The sequence below is a fragment of the Somniosus microcephalus genome, chromosome 18 (genome assembly GCF_052327205.1).
Source record: "Somniosus microcephalus isolate GS21.2 chromosome 18, FLI_Smic_1.0, whole genome shotgun sequence".
Classification (NCBI taxonomy): Eukaryota; Metazoa; Chordata; class Chondrichthyes; order Squaliformes; family Somniosidae; genus Somniosus; species Somniosus microcephalus.
The window spans coordinates 20,189,497-20,211,044 of NC_141004.1; the positions used below are offsets into that span (position 1 = coordinate 20,189,497).

Here is a 21,548-nt window from a genome sequence, read left to right on the forward strand (position 1 = left end):
ATTCTCATCCTTGTTTTCAAATCCCTCTATGGTCTCACCCCTCCCTATCTCTGTAATCTCCTCCAACCCCCCAACCCCCAGAGATATCTGCGCTCCTCTAATTCTGCCCTCTTGAGCATCCCTGATTATAATCACTCAACCTTTGGTGGCCGTGCCTTCTGTTGCCTAGGCCCTAAGCTCTGGAACTCCCTGCCTAAAACTCTCCGCCTCTCTACCTCTCTTTCCTCCTTTAAGATGCTCCTTAAAACCTACCTCTTTGACCAAGCTTTTGGTCACCTGTCCTAATTTCTCCTTATGCGGCTCGGTGTCAAATTTTTTGTCTTATAACACTCCTGTGAAGTGCCTTGAGACGTTTTACTATGTTAAAGGTGCTATATAAAAGCAAGTTGTTGTTGTTGTTGAACTCCATGTCACGGAGGTGAGCTGGAACTCCATGGACCTGGAACACTCATGTTATTTGACTCATTTCAAAGGTTCTGCGAATTTGAACACTTGGCATTTCAATTCTGGTCTTAAGTATCGATGAGAGTTAGCTGTCTATCACAGAATCACAGAATCACAGAAACCTCACAGTGCAGATAGAGGCCATTTCGGCCCATCGAGCCTGCACCGACACATATCCCACCCCCGATCCCCGTAACCCCTACACCAACACATATCCCACCCTATCCCCGTAACCCCACGTATTTAATCCCCCTAACACTAAGGGTCAATTTATCATAGCCAATCAACCTAACCTGCACATCTTTGGACTGTGGGAGGAAACCGGAGCACCCGGAGAAAACCCACGCAAACACGGGGAGAATGTGCAAACTCCACACAGACAGTCACCCGAGGCCGGATTCGAACCCAGGTCCCTGGAGCTGTGAGGCAACAGTGCTAACCACTATGACACCGTGCTTTACTTTAATTGCTTTCATACTAGACTAGCAATCCTGAGGTTATGATCTTAAAATGCACAAAGCAAGTTGTGAAATTATATTAAATAAATCTGGTATTTGTGAGCTGGCTTCAGGGATGATGACCATGAAAGCTGTCAGATTGTACTGAAACCCAACTGGTTTACTAATGCCCTTTAGGAAAGAGAATCTGCCATCCACATCTGATCTGGCCTATATGTAACTCCAGTTCATACTATTTGATTAACTCTTAGGGCTGGATTTTGTCAATGGGGACGTGATGGAGGCGGGACTCCCACTTTTTGGGTTGTAGTCCCGCCTCCATCGACTTGTGGCCAACCCACGCTATTTTCCCTTGATTGACCTTGTTAAGCCCGCCCAGCGGGCTCAGCAGGCCAATTAAGGGACATCTGGTTACTGGTGACGTCAGCGATTGACATTTCATCTGTCAAGAGCTTTTGACAGATGAAAAATCAGCGTTTGACAGCTCTGTGAAGCTGTCAAACACTGACAATCTGTCTTCTAACTTGAGTCCTTCTACTCAGAATCAGTTAGAGATCTCTCCAGACCAGAAAGCAGAGGCTGCAACTTTTGACAGTTCAGCGGCCATTCTGCTTTCTGTGCCGGTGAGATCAGGGACTCCCGAGAACTGAAGGAAGGAAGCCTGCAGGAGAAAGTAAAGATAAGTAAAACTTATTAAAACACTTTGGCCTAGATTTTCAGTATAGACAGTTTTGGGGCGCTAACCTTTGCGCCCGCCCGAAGTTAGCGCCCGCCCCAAAGTAGCGCCCCGTTGCCGGAAATTCAGTGGCTTCGCCCTAAGAGGTTGGTGGAGCGCTAAAAGAGGCGTTCCACTACTATCTTTAGGTGCTAAGCCGGCGGTGCAGAGCGCAGCGCCCGAGCTCGGGCGCAGCGCACGGCAGACACTCTGGTGCCAGTGAGCTCTTAAAGGGGAAGGGTGCATGTGTTTTTTTCATAGGCAGAGTCTGGGGGGAAAAGATGAAGATGATGATGATGATGATGATGATGAGGAGGAGGAGGAGGAGGAGGAGGAGGAGGAGGATGATGATGATGATGATGATGATGCACCGTTCACAACCACACACTTGATCCTTCCACACAACACATGCAGAGTGCCGTATATGGTGCAGGAGGAGTGCCCTTTAATTTGCGCTCCCCAGGGTGTGTTGCGTTCCATTTTACAAACGCTCTGGACGCCAGCCGCACAATGGGGCGGTCCGACTGAAGTTTGGATTCGGGGCGGCCAAAGGGCGTTGCACGAGGATGTGACGTCATTTTCTGCGCGCGCATCCGGGCGGCCGCTAAACTTTGCGCCGGCGCTAACGGGCAACTTAATTTGGGGCGGGGCGCAAACTGCGCTGCGCCCAGGCGCTACACGCATAGCGCCCGAAAATCACTTCTCTTAAGGCGCTAACTGCTGGCGCAAGCAACTGAAAATCTAGCCCTGAATACTTACCTTACACACTTACCTCTGCACACATGCACCCATCACTCACCTGCACAACAGGCATCTCGACCCCTCCAACCCCTTCAGACCGACGGTCCGCCTCGCTAACTTGGCATGGTTCGGAGCCGTCGGGAAGTCCACACTTCAGGGCTAAAAATAGGGATTAGGCAAAAAAATGCCTGTTAACAGGCAGTTAATTCCCTTCCCGCCTCAGGGAGGCGGCTCCCAGCACAAATCGGGTCCCCGCCTCCTGGGACATTGGCACGCAGGCGGGTTGGGGGCGGGATGGATTCCTGCCCCCTGATTTTGCAACTTTCCCACCACTCCTGCCTCCAAGGGACTTGGAAATTCGAGCCCTTAATATTCCCTGAAGTGGCCTAGCAAGCTATTCAGTTGTAAATCAGGGCAACTAGGGCAGTGCAATAAAGGTGATGGGATCTTTTACGTCCACCTGAGAGGGCAGCCTAGACCTCTGTTTAATGTCTCACCCGAAAGACGGCACCTCCGACAGTGCAGCACTCCCTCAGTACTGCACTGGAGTGTCAGCCTTGATTTTCGTGCTCAAGTCTCTAGGGTGGGACTTGAACCCACAACCTTCTGATTCACAGGTGAGAGTGCTACTCACTGAGCCACAGCTGACACCTAAAGTCCAAAGCCACTTTGTCTCCTCTGCATCCAAACATCTCTTCATGACAGGAATAAACAATTTTTACTTCTGTATAAATTTATGCCTTGCACAAAAAAGTACTTTGTAGATGTTAGCCTGGAAAAGCTATTCAATCCATCATGTGTTCTGGACTATTTCCTCTCTAGGTTCATTGGAAATAATAAGCAGCTAATTATATACCAAGCAATTCTACGTTCTGTGTTTCTGTCGGTATCAGCTCCTCCTGCAAGGGATTTGCTTTTTGGCAATTGACAGAACATGCTCGACATAGAAGATCTTGTTCGAACTTGGGGCTGAGGTACTTACACTGCAGCCTGTTTCTCCAGTCCTGGCATGATTCCGTCGAGTATAGCCGAGCCCTCATCCAGGAGGAAGGATAGCTTCACTCCTCTGGACTGCAGAACGGCTGCGATGTTTCGAGCTCCACTGTTTCCTCCAACCTGTGGATCAGAAAGAAAGAAAGATTTGCATTTCTATAGCGCCTTTCACAACTTCAGGATGTCCCAAAGCGCTTTACAGCCAATTAAGTACTTTTTGTAGTGCAGTCACTATTGAAATGTTGCAAACACGGCAGACAATTTGCGCACAGCAAGCTCCCACAAGCAGCAACGTGATAATGACCAGATAAACTGTTCTTTTAGTGATGTTGGTTGAGGGATAAATATTGGCTCCAGGGCATCGGGGAGAACTCCCCCCTGCTCTTCTTCGAATAATGCATGGGATCTTTTACGTCCACCTGAGAGGGCAGCCTGGGCCTCTGTTTAACGTCTCATCCGAAAGACGGCACCTCTGACAGTGCAGCACTCCCTCGGTACTGCACTGGAGTGTCAGCCTTGATTTTTATGCCCAGGTCTCTAAGGTGGGACTTGAAGCCACAACCTTCTGACTCCGAGACGAGTGTCCTTCCCACTGAGCCACAGCTGACACCAAAAGTCCAAAGACACTTTGTCTCCTCTGCACCCAAACATGTCTCGTGACTGGTACTTGAGACCTCACTGCGAAAACTGTAAGATCTTTTTGCCGTAACCACGTGCTTCACATCACGTAAGAACTGGAAGCACTAACTGGGTGCACATTACTCTCCCCAACAGTTTCCCTACGTTTGCTGTGTTTGGTCACTTCAAGGTGATAGCAGTATGTGTACTGTTAACATTAGTGGCAGTGTTATTTATGTTTCTTAGTTAGCTGTCAAAATTGAGTTTCACCAAGCACTAACAAAGTTGTATTTGTTTAGAGACACGCAACTAAATATGCATGCCTGTTCCATTGGGATACAACAGCCTATTTGTATTTTTATACAGTGCCTTATCATGTCCTCATGACATCCCAAAGTGCTTTGCAATCAATGAACTACTTTTGAAGTGTAATCATTGTTATTATGTAGGCAAGTAGAGCAACCAATTTGCACACAGAAAGGTCCTGCAATGGAATAAATAACAAAATACTTTGCTTTTTGGTTTGTTGTTTAGGAAGGGATGTTGGCCAGGACACTGAGAGAATCTCCATCTTCTTCAAAAAGTCCCATTGGAATTTCTAAATCCACCGAACAGGCAGATGCTCAATATAACATCTCATCCAAAACATGGCACCTCTGACAGTGCAGCTCTCCCTCAGTACTGTACTGAAGCATCAGCCCAGATTGTGTGTTGAAATCTGTAGTGGCACTTGAACACACAACGTCCTGATTTAGAGGAGAGAGTGCTACCACAGAGCAAAGCTGACACATGCTTATTTTTACAACCTTTTGTGCTTTTTCATTGCCTCACTGACGTGATCTATTTATATCATCCACCAGTTTTCACCTCATTCTGGCTTCTTTTATAAACACCTGCCACTCAGCTCATTCCTCTGTGACTCTTGGGGCGAGAAATTCATTATTGGCCAGTAACGGGCGCTAACTTTGGAAAAGTTTGAGATTTAGCACCAGGCGCTAATGAATCTTGCTGCACGCAAAATTTATAATCATCACGCAAAGAAAGGATGGAAGTGCTAAATCAAGCACTAACAGCCTAGCTCTGTGACGTTACATGCAAAGAACTAACCAATATTAGGTGCAATCTAAATCGCAAGTCACAGGCTCTTTCCAGTTCTTAAAGGGGAGGCTCATTGATGCTGCAGAACCTCGTTCTTAGGATTGCTGGCTGTGAACCTGTGTCAGCAAGCAGGAGCAAGCCAAGCCTAAGGATCCGGATGACTCAAGCAGGTTTCATGATGGCAGATCCACGCCCCAGGGATAGAGCCCGCAGATTTTCAAACCAAGCATTGGAGGAGTTGGTGTCCGCTGTGGAGAAATGGAGGGTGCTCAGCCCATCAAGTGGCAGGAGGCCCATGCCGCAAGTCTTCCGTACCATGTTGCCCATCAGGTCTTGGGCAGCACTGTGGTCCCCAGGACCCATACACAGTGCAGGAAGAAATTTAACGACCTCAATCGGGTGGTCAGGGTGAGTCAATGCCTCAACAAATGCTACATACCACCGTCTGAACCACAGTCTGCACACACTGGCCAAAGCACCACACCCCCAGCACTCACCCACCAACAATCTCTACCTACCAACACTCACGCCCACATCTCACACCTTGCACACATGCAGTCTCAGCTTGATGCCACGCAAGCTCTGACTGCTGCCATCGTGGCTGGCTCTACCACCGTCGACTGGGGCTTTCGTGGTGTTGCAGCAGGCCAGTAATCTGTACTGCAACAGATTGCTAGGGATGCTGAGGTGCTGCCCCGGGGGAGTGGCAGTGGGTCAATGGAGCAGGAACCTGCTGTCCTCTGTCAGGATGACAGCATTCCTGCTCCCACCACTGGCACTCCACCATTGCCCTTGTCACTGCCTCTCATCCAGCCAGCCCAGACTGCTGCCGCCCAGCCTGAGGTGGTGCAGTCTACAGCCGGGCCTTCCAGGCCCAGAACTGATCGAGGGCGTCCTGCAAGGCCACCTGAAGTCTCCCGCATGGACACTCAGCAGCCTTCCACCAGCCGTGCTGCAGCCACTGGGCCAACACTTCATAGGAGCACTAGAGTAGGCAAAAGCACATAATGAGAGGCACTAAGGGATTGCACAAGGGTGAATAGTAAATATTATTGTTGTAAAGATGTGTTCACTGATTATTGATAAATTGATTAATTCACTTCAGATAATTTTGTACTGTCTCTCATTTAACTGTGTGCTGTGATATGGGCTGCGACAGGGATGGAATGCTGGGAATGTGGTGAGCAACGGGGATCTGGGGTTGAATTTACTGGAACCACAGTCTGATGTGGCAGGCCAAGGAAGGCCAATTGAGTGGCTGCCCCCTCCCTCGCTCCTGTTCCTCTTCCTCGTCCACCTCCTCCTCCTCTCCCTCCTCCTGAGGTGGTCCTGCAATCCCTGCTGACAAGGGCTGGGCGCTCATGATGGTGAGATTGTGGGGCATGCAGCAGACCACGACGAAATGAGACACCCGCTCTGGTGAGTACTGGAGGGCTCCTCCCGAGTGGTCAAGGCAGCAGAACTGTTGCTTGAGCACTCCGCTGGTCTGCTCAATGATGTTCCTGGTGGCAGCATGGCTCTCATTATATGACTGCAGCGCAGGAGTGTTGGGGTTGCGGAGGGGAGTCATGAGCCAGGTGGAGAGCGGATACCCCTTGTCTCCGACCAGCCAGCCGTGAGCTTGATGTGGTGGCTGGAAGAGTGCTGGCACACCGGTCTGGCGCAGGATGAAGGCATCATGGCTGCTGCCAGGATAGCGGGCATTGACACTGAGGATTCGCTGTGTGTGGTCGCACACCGACTGCACAGTAATTGAGTGGTAGCCTTTGCAGTTACAGTAGATTTCAGGATTGTTATGCACTGCCCGCAAAGCCACGTGGGTGCAGTCAATGGTGCCCTGCACCAGGGGGAATCCCGCTATCCTGGCAAAGCCACATGCATGCTCATCCTGGTGATGGGGAAGGAAATGTAGTCCCTTCTCCTACTGTAGAGAGCCTCACTGACATCACGATCTGCCTGGCACTGAAGTCCCCGGCGCTACGGGGGAGGGGGTTGGGGGGTGGTGGGGGGAGGGGGAATTTGGCGTGCGGCCCTGGATTTGCTTCGCTGCGGCACTACTGCCTCAGTGCCCCGTTAGCACCCCCGCCAGGCACTAACTGGAGGCGCTAAGGTACCGAATATCTCCCCCTTGAACTTTTACCTGTTCTGTGCCTCCCTCCTTTGTCTTATTCTATAGAAGAGCTTCCTTATCTCTCAGTTCTGAAGAAAGGTCTTTACCTGAATCATTAACCTGTCCTGTCTCTATTCAGATGCTGATGGGCCTTTCATTTTTTTTTAAATGTCAGATTTTCAGCATTGCCAGTTTTTCTCCCCCTCTCATTATTAAACATAAACCACCTCTAAAGTAGAACATCTTGGAAGGAAAGATGGAAAGACAGAAAGATTTTACATTTATATGAAGTACTTTTTGAAGTGTGGTCACCGTTGTAAATTAGGAAACGCAGCAGCCAATTTGCGCACAGCAAGCTCCCACAACCAGCAATGTGATAATGACCGGATAATCTGTTTTAGTGATGTTGATTGAGGGATAAAGAACACCCAAAGGGTTTGTTACAGCTACAGAATTAATAAAAGGACAGTTTTGATTACCCAGCCGTCCCCAAGTTGTGCACTTGGCTTTGAGTTACCTCTTCATCATGTCCAAGCCCAATGTAGAACGATCGACAAGGTTTATAGTCTCTTTTCAAAAGGAATTCCAGGCCTTGGAGAATTCCCTGGAAAAAAATTTAACAAGTAAGTTGCAGCATGGGGTTTGTCACTAAATAGTTTCTGACCTACATGTAAGGTATAGAGTCATAGTCATAGAGTCATAACGGCACAGAAGGAGGCCATTCGGTCCATCAAGTCCGTGCCGGCTCTCTGTAGAGCAATCCAGTCAGTCCTATTCCCCCGCTCTATTCCCGGAGCCCTGCAAGTTTATTTCCCTCAAGTGCCTACCCAGTCTCCCCTTGAAAACATTGAGTGTCTCCGCTTCCACCACTTCCGTCGGCAGCAAGTTCCAGGTCACCACCACTCGCTGCGTAAAAAAGTTTTTCCTCACATCCTCCCTGTATCTCTTGCCCAAAACCTTAAATCTGTGTCCCCTAGTCCTTGTACCATCAACTAGTGGGAATAGCCTTTCCCCGTCTAGCCTATCCAAACCCATCATAATCTTGTACACCTCTATCAAATCACCCCTCAACCTCCTTTGCTCTAATGAAAACAAATCCAGCTTCTCCAACCTGTCCTTGTAGCTAAGATCCCCCATCCCCAGAACCATTCTGGTAAATCCCCTCTGCACCCTCTCAAGTGCCTTCACATCCTTTTTAAAGTGTGGTGACCAGAACTGGACACAATACTCCAGTTGTGGCCTAACCAGCGCTTTATAAAGGTTCAGCATAACTTCTCTACTTTTGTACTCAATACCTCTATTTATGAAGCCCAAGATCCCATATGCTTTGCTAACCACTCTCTCAATGTGTCCTGCCACCTTCAGGGACCTATGCCCATTAACTCCCAGGTCGCTCTGTCCCTGCACACTCTTTAAAACTGTGCCATTAAGTGTATATTGCCTCTTCCTGTTCCTTCTGCCAAAATGCATCAGCGAGTATTAAACTTCATGCCCTGGGAAAAATCCTATAACTAGGGACACAAGCAGTGGACAAGTTTCTCTCACCGTATCATAGAATGTTCCAACACAGAAACAGGTCAGTTGTCAATGTTGTTTCTCTCATGTGAACCATCTACTTGGAGCCCTATAGCCTTTAACATTCCTCTTTTTCAATCAAGTATCAATCCCTCTTAAAAGGATTTATGGGCTCTGCGTCAACATAAGATGTAGGAGCAGGAGAAGGCCATTCGGCCCCTCGAGCCTGCTCCGCCATTCAATAAGATCATGGCTGATCTGAACTTGGTCTCAACTCCACTTCCCCGCCCGCTCCCCATAACCCTTGACTCCCTTACCTTTCAAAAATGTGTCTATCTCCCCCTTAAATATATTCAATGACCCAGCCTCCACAGCTCTCTGGAGAAGAGAATTCCAAAGATTCACGACCCCTCAGAGAAGAAATTTCTCCTCATTTCCGATTTAAAAGGGTGTCCCCTTATTCAGAAATTATGCCCCCTGGTTCTAGATTCCCCCACGAGGGGAAGCATCCTCTCTGCATCAACAATGGTTTTTGGCAGATAATTCCACATTCTAACCATCCTCTCTCTGTAATGACATGTTTTCCAAACTCCTCTGATTCTTTTTCTGATTATCTTAAATTTATGTCCTCTCATTATGGTCTTGCTGAGCAGTGCAAACAATCTATCACTATCATCGTCGCTGGGTCAAAATCCTGGAGCTCCCTCCCTAACAGCACTGTGGAAGTACCTTCACCACACAGACTGCAGCAGTTCAAGAAGGCGGCTCACCACCACCTTCTCGAGGGCAATTAGGGATGGGCAATAAATGCTAGCCTTGCCAGTGACACCCACATTCCATAAATGAATTTTTTTTTTAATTTTCCCTCACATAACCCTTCCTGTACACCAAGTCATGCCTTAGCTTTCTCACCTTTAGTGAACAAAGTCCCTTAAATTTCTCAAATCTCTTGACCCCCCCTCCCTAATATCATCCCACTTGAGTATTGCACATTGTTGAAAAGCCAGGGTGAAAGGGACATAGTGCAGTGCCAATGTGTGGTGCCACTGCTGTAGGCTTGATCATCTGCCCCATGCTGCACTGCCCCTGATCTTTGCTACCCTGCTGTGGGGAGGCCTAGCACCTTCACACAAGGGGTCGGAGAGGGGAAAAGTCAGAATGAGAGGGGTACAAAGGCTGCAGTTGTGTGCATATTGGCAGCTGACTCAAAACTGATGGGGACTTGGGAGCAAGTGAGTCACCCAACCACCCTCCCGGTTGAATGCTATACATGTGAAAGTTGGAAGAATGAAGTAAAATCAGGCCGAGGGGGCCCTGGTGACACAGCTCATTGATATGCTGGTGTACAAACTACAGCATGGGATGAGCAATGGCTTCATTGCTACACTTTTCAGTATTGGGATATCCTGATCTCAATAACAATGTCTTGGGGGTGATGATGAAGGGGGTGGGTGACAATGTAGAAGTCAGGCAAGATGAACCCCTCCCATGCCCCCCCCCCCCACCCCCCCCCAAGCCACCCATGATGAAGGGGTGAGGAAGGGCTAATAATACGCTAACTGACTTAGGATGCTCCTGAAAACTGACTGGTCCATGACTGACACTGGATGAACTCTGTCTGACCTCTTAAAAAATGCATCGACCATCAGGGAAAAGTATCTCACAAGAATACACATTGGGTAAAAGCTGACAATTCACACAGTCTAATACTGTACAGCTTGTGTTAGTCACAGCACCCACTCCATCTCGGCCACATTATTATAGATTCATAGAACGATACAGTACAGAAAGAAGCCATTCGGCCCATCGTGCCCTGTGCTGGCTCTTTGAAAGAGCTATCCAATTAGTCTCACTCCCCTGCTCTTTCCTCATAGCCCTGCACATTTTTCCCCTTCAAGTATTTATCCAATTCCCTTTTGAAAGTTACTATTGAATCTGCTTCCACCGCCCTTTCAGGCAGCGCATTCCCGATCACAACAACTCGCTGCGTAAAAAAGATTCTCCTCATCTCCCCTCTGATTCTTTTGCCAATTACCTTAAATCTGTGTCCTCTGGTTACCGACCCTCCTGCCACTGGAAACAGTTTCTCCTTGTTTAACTCTATCGAAACCCTTTGTGATCTTGAACACCTTGATTAAATCTCCCCTCAACCTTCTCGGCTCTAAGGAGAACAACCCCAGCTTCTCGAGCCTCTCCTATTTGCCCTCGCTCCAGGAGCGCTGTCCACCAGTATATCATTGTGCTCCAACGCAACAGCATGTCAGCTGGCCTTTCTGCTCATTCTTCTAATTTACATATCATGCAATGCATCTGATGGCTGATGGCACATTCAGCGAGGAAAACAGATTACTGGCCCTAGATCATGCGGAGTCACTGATAGCACCATGGACGAAACTGATGGCAGACAGCAGAACAGCCTGGACCTGGGGCAAGTTTGTCTGGGTCTCTCCAACAGTTATCTACACCCTCATTTTCAGTATAAATTTACTTCTGTACGAATATCCGATAATTCCCCTTTCATACTATGTGCATGTTATTCCAGGCCTGAAAGAAAAGCCAAATTCACGCCACAGAAGGAGGCCATTCAGCCCATCGTGCCTTTGCCAGCTGAAAAAGACTTAAATTCCACTTTCCAGCTCTTGGTCTGTATCCCTGTGGGTTACGGCACTTCAAGTGCATATCCAAGTACTTTTTAAATGTGATGAGGGTTTCTGCCTCTACCACCCTTTCAGGCAGTGAGTTCCAGACCCCCACCACCCTCTGAGTGAAAAATTTTCTCCTCAGCTCCCCTCTAATCCTTCTACCGATTACTTTAAATCTATACCCCTTAGTTATTGACCTCTCTGCTAAGGGAAATAGGTCCTTCCTATCCACTCTTATTTAGGCCCCTCTAAATTTTATACACCTCAATCAAGTCTCCCCCTCGGCCTCCTCTGTTCCAAAGAAAACAACCCCAGCCTCTCCAATCTTTCCTCCTCACTAAAATTCTCCAGTCCTGGCAACATCCTCGTAAATCTCCTCTGTAGCCTATCATGTACCACATCATAGACTTGTTGCTGGGCAGAACATTGCAGTGACCATCAGGGAAAGGTTGCTGAACTATTAAAACAGCTACATTTCATTGTTTTCAATATCCCCATGATAAAACCCAACTGGTTGTGTACTGGTAGAATCCAGCACAGTGTGTGTTTGCTTTAAAAGGGAACTTGTTAACTGGGCAGCCAATGCAGCTATATTTTTCTACCATAAAGAATGATGTAGAGTTCTCCAATATTCTGCATTGGAAAATTCTATGGACTGACAAAGCAGATTTGCCATGGATAGTAGTGCGTTCCTCAGAGCTGAATCAGGCAATGTGCTTTAAACAATACGACATATTGAGACAAAACAAGCTGTACAAAAAGATTCCGGAAACAATACCATAACAGATAATTTGTCATCCAACGTTCCCCGTCCATATAAATAGCCATCCTGCTCCTCTGCGGAAAATGGTGGAACCTCCCATTCTTCTTCCAACACAGGAACCACATCCAGGTGGGCAATTAGAATGTACGGCTGGAGACTGTCATTTGACCCACGCACAGTAAACAAGTGACTGTAGTTAGCGATAATCTCATGACGCACAAGGTTCGAGGAGAACACTGTGGGAAACGCTGGAAAGAAACAAGAAGTGGATTATGTAAACGGGTTATTACAGGATGCTAGCTTCTGAGTAAGAGTGGTACTTGGTTATTACAAGCCTCTCTGTAAAATGAATGCTTCCCCGGTGCTGGAAAAAGTTCATTGAAGAATCAAACGTTTACAAAAAGGAAGGAAAGACCTGCATTTCTATAGCGCCTTTCATGACCTCAAAAGTCCCAAAACGCTTTACAGCCAATGAAGTACTTTTTGAAGTGTAGTCACTGTTGTAATGTGGGAAACGCGGCAGCCAATTTGAGCACATCAAGCTCCCACAAACAGCAATGTGATAATGACCAGATTATCTGTTTTTTTTATGTTGACTGAGGGATAAATATTGGCCAGGACACCGGGGATAACTCCCCTGCTCTTCTTTGAAATAGTGCCATAGGATTTTTTATGTCCACCTGAGAGAGTTTAACGTCTCATCCGAAAGACGGCACCTCTGACAGTGCTGCACTCCCTCAGCACTGCACTGGAGTGTCAGCCTAGATTTTTGTGCTCAAGTCTCTGGAGTGGGACTTGAACCCACAACCTTCTGACTCAGAGGCGAGAGAGAGTGCGACCCATTGAGCCACAGCTGACACGGCAAGAACCACTTCTGCACCGATTCCTTGGGGTGTGCAATGACAATGTTCATCATCAGTAGTTATTTGTAGAACCTAACGATGTGACCGTATTTACTTCGCTTCAAGGCAGATGTTTATGGTATCTTTAAAATGTCTTGGTGATTTCCCGCTTAACCGAAGCCTCCCTAATAAAAGAGGGAAAGTCTTTGACCTTGTTAGCCCACAGTGGTATGGAGTGTTTTAACATAACTATATGACACCCACACAGCATATTTCAGAAAGTACAGAGCAATTTAATCCATAATATGCCAACACTCAAAAAAGTGTAACATTTTCTTGATAGAATTCAACAAAAACTTTTAAATTGTCTTGTTACAGGATTGGGAAAGGGGAACAAACTATATGAATATTTATAATTTAATAAATAAAATTTAATATATTTATTAATTTAATATAAATATATAAAAGGGAATTGAATTAATATTTGAAAATGAAAAATTTGCAGGGCTGTGGGGAAAGGGCGTGGGAGTGGGTCTAATTGGAGAGTTCTTTCAAAGAGCCGGCACAGGCACAATGGGACGAATGGCCTCCTTCTGTGTCTCACGTTGCAAAAATCTTTGAAAAATTACATTGAATTACAAAGAATTTACAGCACAGAAACAGGCCATTCGGCCCAACTGGTCCATACTCCACATGAGCCTCCATCCACCCTACTTCATCCACCCTACTTCATCCACCCTACTTCCTCTAACCCTTCTGTTGCTTTCTCCCTCATGTACGTATCCAGCTTCCCCTTCAATGCATCTACGTTATTCACCTCAACCACTCCCTGTGGTAGCGAGTTCCACATTCTAACCACTCTCTGCTTCTCATGAAATCTTTATTGGATTTATTAGTGGCTATCTTATATTTATAAAATAGAGGCCTAGAAATTCGGTTTTGGCGCAGCGAGGGCTTTAGCGCCGGAAGTTAGTGCCGGCGCTAAGTCCCCCTGCGCGCGGCAAAAATTCAGTAGCGCCGTGCCCAAACGGCTGCCGGCGCTACTGAGGGGTCTCAGCGCCTCAAAACTGGCGCCATGCGCCGCATTGCGGCGCTATTCCGGCGCTGCGGCGCCCGCTGCGGTGCGGCAGGCTCGGGAAGTGCAGGCCTCCTCCTTCCGTTAAGGAGGAGCTGCCTGCACCCGGCCGCGGCCCGCGATAATCTTTTTAAAAATGAGCCCGGCACCTCGGACAAGTGCCGGGCTTGCTTCTGTTCTGGGGGGGGTGGGGGGGGAAGTCCGGGGAGGGAGCTGCGGCCAGGCGGCCGGCGGGAAAGCGGCCGGCCGCCGCGGGGCCTTTAATGCGCCGGCGCAAAGTTCTGTAAGGCACCTCTGCCTCGCCCGTGGCAGCCGCAACTCAATTTCCGAGTTCGGGCGGGTTACCATGGCAACCGGGACGCTGCGCACACCGATGACGTCATCGGTGCCGGCGCAGCGCTACCGGCTTAACGCCGATTTAGGGCCCCTGTCAATTTCTAAACTGGCCATAACTTCGGCGCTAGGCCCTCTAGCGCCTCAAAAGCGGCGCTAAGGCCAGTGAATTTCTAGGCCAGAGTCTCTGAGAAAAAAAGAGAAATGAATGCTACCCATTTAAAAAAAATATATGTATATTAAGCTTAATGCACAAGAAAGGCCATGCTGACAATCAAAGATCCATCAACTAGGTCCACGTGAATTGTACTCAGGAGTTTAAGCACAGAATTAATAATCACTTGTTGAACCAGTGCTGCTGGCACATATATTCAGCCCTGGGAAATCTGTGACTTCCTTATTGTTTCCCCCCGTCCATTTCCTTCCCCGTCTTTCTGTGTCAATTTTGTAAATTGTCGGTTCTTGTTACAGTAGCGTCTCAGCATTATTAACCTTCACAGTCACGTAACCAGGAGCAACTTGGCGTATCCCAGGAGAGAAAAGAATGAAGCTCTCCTCGTGAGACTGATCTCACAACATGAAGGGGAGGCCCCACGAAATGGAGTGTCCCTTCCAGACTTGGGTGGTAATCAAATAGGAAACACAAAATTCCTGTTTGTGCTGCCGTGCAGCTCTTCATATGATTCATTGCGCTCCAGGTAAAATGTAATCTACGGGGATTTACTGCCATTTTGAGGCTGCTGCCCTGACACACATCTACAGACAATGCCAGAAAGTGCAGGGATTCTGGAGAAGCTTAATTAGTTAGATCGCTGAAATAATGAAAGCGCACATATCTCCATCTCCACAGGAGGGCTGTCCTATGATGAGAGGTTGTGTAGGATGGGCCTATACTCTCTGGAGTTCAGAAGAATGAGAGGTGATCTCATTGAAACATACAAGATTCTGAGGGGGATTGACAGGGTAGATGCTGAGAGGTTGTTTCTCCTGGCTGGAGAGTGCAGAACTAGGGGGCATAGTCTCAGGATAAGGGGTCGGCCATTTAAGACCAAGATGAGAAGGAATTTCTTCACTCAGAGGGTTGTGAATCTTTGGAATTCCCTGCCCCAGAAGGCTGTGAATGCTGAATCATTGAGTATATTCAAGGCTGAGATCGATAGATTTTTGGACTCTAGGGGAATCAAGGGATATGGAGATAGGGCGGGAAAGTGGAGTTGAGGTTGAAGATCAGCCATGATCTTATTGAATGGCGGAGCAGGCTCGAGGGGCCGTATGGCCGACTCCTGCTCCTAATTCTTATGTTCTTATGTTTTTATCTCCCACAGTTGCTTTATTGGGAGAACCATCATAAAGTAGTGCTCCCAACTGAATCGGATATTGATATCGATTAACGATTAAAAAAATGATTTCCACAGCTGTAAAGCTGCACCTGTTGCCCCAGGAGCACGAAGTATGTCGACATGGCCAACTAAAACGGCCAAAAGGGTTTTGTCTTCAGAAATCAAAGCAAAGAACCTCTTTCATGGTTCTCTCTGTTAAGGTACCTTGCACACCATGCCATTCTCGGCTTCACAATGAACCCTGAGTGATTCTCAAGAGACAGGATGGCACAAGAAATATCGGTGAACCTCACCACTTGTCATAGATCTCATTTTGCTTACAATAACTTGCGTGTTTTCAAACTGATTTGGTAAAAACACGAGTGAAGTATTTACTTCACACTGCTGCAATGCAAGCATTTAATCGGGTTATTTTGGTTAGATATAGATATAAAGATTTCGCTGTAAAGGCAACAAAAAGATTGCAATTCTGTTTAGACATGAGATTCCAGAAACAAAGAGAGATGGAATGCATTACAGCCGTGAATTGTACAGCACAATAGCTCCCACACTGCTACTTCATAACCCTTTATCCAAAGAGGCTTTGTGTATCTGTGTGTGTTACGTGGTCTGAGGGGAGGAGCAATTTAAACCATCTTCCCAGGTTCAGTCACAATACAGTGAATCTCACACTGAACACATAGATGCATTGAAACCCATAATATTGAGAGAAAAAAACAAACCATTGTCTTGATTGAGTTGCCATGTAGGTGAAAGGTTGTTGTGAAATTGCTACCCACTTTGGCAATGCACATTCATTTTGTGGAAAAAAAACTCATGGGGATTACTGTTTGCCTTTAAGTTGAAAAGGTGACAAATTTGAAGTGGCTTTTTAAAAAAAAAGTGCCACTTTCAGTTCAGTTACAGGAAATCATTAGTCTCAGGAACTGAGTGCTTTCGCAAATGCTAAGTAACTTTGGCGACAAGCAAAGAGTTAGCATGTCTCTAGAGTTTGAAGATCTGACTCACTGTTGCAATCAACATTAAGGCAGCAGAATTCAGATAGTTTACTGTAAATAAACTTCCTCTACCTCACTTCCTGCCCAATTCCGGTACAGAGTCAACTAGTGATACTTAGAAGGAGATGGTAAGCTTAGGGCAGCACTTTCAAGATAAAGTACTCACCCTGCCTACTACAGGAAACTTTCGTTTAACCGGAGGTTAAATGTCCGGAAAGCTCTATCCACCGGCAAAATTCAGGAGTTGGTTCAGATAAGTTTTTTTTACTTCTCGTTGCTTTTTTTCTCCAGTCGTGGCTCTGCAAGGTCTAGCTGAAGCTGTTGCTTAGCTACAGAGACGCTTGCAAGCTACGCCGACTGTTTTGAAGCTGTTGCTAAGCAACAGGGTTTGTTGCTTCACATGGAGCTCAGAAGCTCCGTATGTTTTAACATGAGCGCTGGTTTCTCCGGCAGTTTTGATGGAATGGCAACAGCTCGGTCCTGTCAGTGCCGGATACCAGAAAGTTTCCTGTAGTATTCCCTGGGTTGCAATTTTAATCTTCTTTGCTCTCCTTGTTGAGGGCTGCCATTGCAACCCTCTCCTCTCTGCAGGAAGCTACTTATCTGATTTCAGCACATCCTACATTAAATCCTGCAGACTGGCATTCTTTATGGTCTGGGATGTTTGGATTGTGAAACTGTCTGGGCTATGGAAACCTGACAATGCGCTGGGTACACAGCATTTCCAGCAACTACAATACCACAGCAAAGCGCATTAACAACAACCTGCCTGTATATAGCGCCTTCAAATGGAGAAAAGTCCCAAGACGCTTCACAGAGGAGGAGAAAAATGGATGCACGGCCTTTGCGGGAGAGTTAGGAGGAGCGATTAAAGCATAGTTAGAGATGGGCTGTGAGAAGCAATTAAAGGTGTGGAGGGAAGTTGTGAAGTGCCACCTTTCAAAAAAAAGTACTGCATTGGCTGTAAAGCGCTTTGGGATGTCCGGTGGTGATGAAAGGCGCTACCTAAATGCAAGTCTTTTTTTTTCTTTTTACTTTCCCCCCCTCGGTAAAAATTGCTGGGGACCTCAGGCAGCTTGCAGCTGGTGTCGAAAACCCTGGCTCCTGGCCCAGTGCTCCGAGTGCCACGTGAGCAATGCCACAAAACCGCCTGAAAAAATAGGAATGCCGGAACAGGAGTAGGCCATTCAACCCCTGGAGCCTGCTCCGCCATTCAATGAGATCATGGCTGACCTGTGATCTAACTCTATATACCCGCCTTTGGCACATATCCCTTAATACCTTTAGTTAACAAAATGCTATCAATCTCCGATTTAAGATTAACAATTGATCTAGCATTAATTGCCTTTTGCGGCAGAGAGTTCCAAACTTCTACCACCCTTTATGTGTAGAAGTGTTTCCTAATTTCACTCCTGAAAGGTCTGGCTCTAATTTTTAGACTCTGCCCCCTAGTCCTAGAATCCCCAACCAGTAGAAATAGTTTCTCTCTATCTACCCTGTCTGTTTCCCTTAATATCCTGAAAACTTCGATCAGATCACCCCTTAACCTTCTAAATTCTAGGGAATACAATCCTAATTTGTGTAATCGCTCCTCGTAACTTAACCCTTGGAGTCCTGGTATCGTTCTGGTAAACCTACGCTGCACTCCCTCCAAGGCCAATATATCCTTCCTAAGGTGTGGTGCCCAGGACTGCTCACAGTGCTCCAGATGTGGTCTAACCAGGGTTTTGTACAGCTGCAGCATAACATCTACCCCCTTGTATTCTAGTCCTCTTGATATAAAGGCCAGCATTCCATTAGCCTTTTTGATTATTTTCTGTACCTGTTCATGACATTTTAATCATCTATGTACCTGAACCCCCAAGTCTCTTTGGACAGCCACTGTTTTTAGCTTTTTACCATTTAGAAAGTACCCTGTTCTATCCTTTTTAGGTCTAAAGTGGATGACCTCACATTTGCTTACATTGAAATTCATTTGCTACAGTTTTGCCCATTTACTTAATCTATCAATATTCCCTTGTAATTTCATGCTTTCATCTACACTGCCTACACTGCCGCCTATCTTTGTGTCATCAGCAAATCTGGATATATGACTTTCTATACCATTATCTAAGTCATTAATAAATACTGTGAATAGTTGAGGCCCCAACACAGATCCCTGCGGGACACCTCTAGTCATATCCTGCCAATTACAGTACCTACCCATTATCCCTACTCTCTGTCTCCTGCCGCTCAGCTAATTTCCTAACCAGGTCAACAATTTGTTCTCAACGCCGTGGGCTTCTACCTTAGATAACAGTCTCTTATGAGGGACTTTATCAGATGCCTTCTGGAAGTCCATATAAATAACGGCCCAGAACTTCGGGTCTCCACGGGTGAGTACGCATGGGGTACTCACCCGTAAGCCCAATGGATGTGCCGGTTTCCTGCATGCACTGCGCATGTGCGGGAAACCGGCACTTCCGTTCCCCTGAAAGGAGGGGTTAAGAGGTGGAATGCGTGCGCGGGAGAGGCTGCACGTGCGCATCGAACTTACGTTTTTTTGGCAGGTTTTCCCGGGAGGGTAAGTCTCCAGAAGTTAAACATTGGGCCAGAAATTCCAGGCCAGAAGCGTGAGTACGGTCGGGTTACTCACGCATCTGGCCGTTGGAAATGCCGGCGTTCAGCAGGAACAGCGCATGCGGGGAACGCCGGCATTTCCAGACCCGAGGTCTATTCACAGCGCGTGCGACTGCACAGGCAGCGCTTGCGCAGTGAACTTTGTAGATTTCACTGATGGATTCAGTGAGGGTAAGTCCCTAGAACTTACACGTGAAAAAAGCAAGTGTAAAGTTGTTCATTGGCTGGGGAAGGAGATATATTTTATGGAGGAGCTTATGAAATGCAATATTTAGGTTTGGGAAAGGGAGGGAAGTTATTTTAAGAAATTTTAAGTAAGTTTTAAACTTTAATTTTTTTTTTTTAAACGGGTTTTCAGAACGGTAGGTAGAAGGAGCAATTGTGGCTGTGTGAATGGAATGTGAGAATGAGTTATGTATGTATGTCCACATATATTCCTTTACGTATATGTATGTATGTTTTATATTCCTTTACTAATGTGTATGAATGTATATTTTTAATTATGATTTTCCAATAAGTTACTTTCTCTGAAAGTCATAATTAAATAATACATTCATACACATAAGTAAAGGAATATATACATAACACGCAAAGGAATATATACAGACATACATACTTTCAGAAGCTCCATGATAAGAAATATCTTCCTCCGCAGCCTCTGGAGCAACTGTACCCATGCTTTTTTCATGTGTAAGTTGTAATGACTGGACCTCACTGAAAGCATTAATGAAAGCGGCGAATTATACTGCGCACGCGCTGCCTGTGCAGTCGCACGCGTTCTGCCTCTGAACCCCTTCGTTCAGAGGACAGGAAATGCCGTTTTTCCCCACATGCACTGTGCATGCTGAAAACCGGCATTTCATCCGGCCAGATGCGTAAGTACCCCGACCGTACTAACGCATTTGGAAGGGAATTACTGGGCCAACATTTTACATGTCAATAAAATAAAAAATTTAACAATTGCACGACTTGCCCCCTCGCATCTGCGACTGAGGGTCCAAGGAGGTGCATTGCGCAAGAGGTCATCATCGTACGTATCCTCACACTGTTCCCTTTGGGGAACTGTATGAAGTGGTGGAAGGATTTATGGCCGTGATTAACGCTCATTCCGTGACCGTAACCATCTTTGAACCAGCCATTAGGGTGGTTAGTCCTATGGTGGGAGGGTTTTACGGGCTCCCACAACCCATCTGAGGGGGGGGGGGCCACCAACACCCACGGACGCAAGTATCCCGCTGGATGTCCACCCAGAATTTAAAGTTGGAGCTCCGACTCCACTTGCCGGGACTGTCTGGAGTGGGGTTCAAAACCCTACTCTTTCTGGCCCAGCGGCGGGGATGCTTACTGCTACGCAAAAGGCCCACTCCGCACAAAAGGTGACACCCATACGTTTCTTGCGCCTTTTCCCTCCCCGTGACTGGAGCCCTATGCTGCCATTTCACGTTGCTAATTGGATTGGGCCTTTGTCATAGCGGTAGGATCCCCGCCGCTGGGCCAGATCAGGGTAGGGTTTCGAACCCCGCTCCAGACAGTCCTGGCAAGTGGAGTTGGAGCTCCGGCTCTAAATTCTGGGTTGACATCCAGTGGGATATTTGCGTCCGTGGGTGTGGGTGGCCCCCCCTCCTTGTATAGCTTGTGGGAGCCCGTAAAACCCTCCCGCCGTAGGACTAACCGCCCTAATGGCTGGTTCAAATATGGTTACGGTCACGGAATGAGCGTTAATCATGGCCATAAATCCTTCCACCACTTCATACAGTTCCCCAAAGGGAACAGTGTGAAGACACGTATGACGACGACATTGCTAAATAAATAAATGGAATTAAAAAAATTCTTTTAGGGCTTTTAAAAGTCTTTAAATTGCTTTAATTCTCTTTAAAACTACTTCAGATTACTCAAAATAATGTAAACATTTTAAAAAGTTTATAAAAGTTACCAAAATCTTCAAAAAAACTTCCAAAAACCTATTTAAACTGCTGCTTTGCATGTAAAAATCCTTAGCAGCTTGACAGAAACATTGGGGGCGTGTCCAGTGAAACTGAGACCTCAAGGAGCGTGTCTCACTTACACTGCACGCTCCTGCCTTCGCGCTGGCTGCACTCCTGGGCGGCATGACGTCATACGCTGCCCGGGAATGTGCTTTCTATTTCTGCAAGTTCAGGCGTCCCAGAAGCTGATCGGCACGAGCGCGGGGTAAGTGCAAATACGGGGCTTGCACGCGCTGCAAGCCCCGTTCTGGAATTTCTG

At 47.0% G+C, this 21,548-nt stretch overlaps 1 protein-coding gene across 3 annotated transcripts in view; it reads right to left on the bottom strand.

The window, feature by feature from the left end:
* Window positions 1-21,548, bottom strand: part of LOC147105087 (N-fatty-acyl-amino acid synthase/hydrolase PM20D1-like) — a 99,766-nt gene that overhangs the window by 67,590 nt on the left and 10,628 nt on the right. For all 3 annotated transcript variants that reach the window (XR_015081675.1, XM_086011164.1, XM_086011165.1), the window contains exons 2-4: window positions 12,113-12,345; window positions 7,695-7,781; window positions 3,341-3,474 (exon numbers count right to left, since the gene is read on the bottom strand). Coding sequence is in view for 2 of the 3 variants with exons in the window: in XM_086011164.1 (XP_085867290.1) it covers window positions 3,341-3,474; window positions 7,695-7,781; window positions 12,113-12,345 (454 nt within the window). In the remaining variant the exon portion in view is untranslated. The remainder of the gene's footprint in view (window positions 1-3,340; window positions 3,475-7,694; window positions 7,782-12,112; window positions 12,346-21,548) is intronic.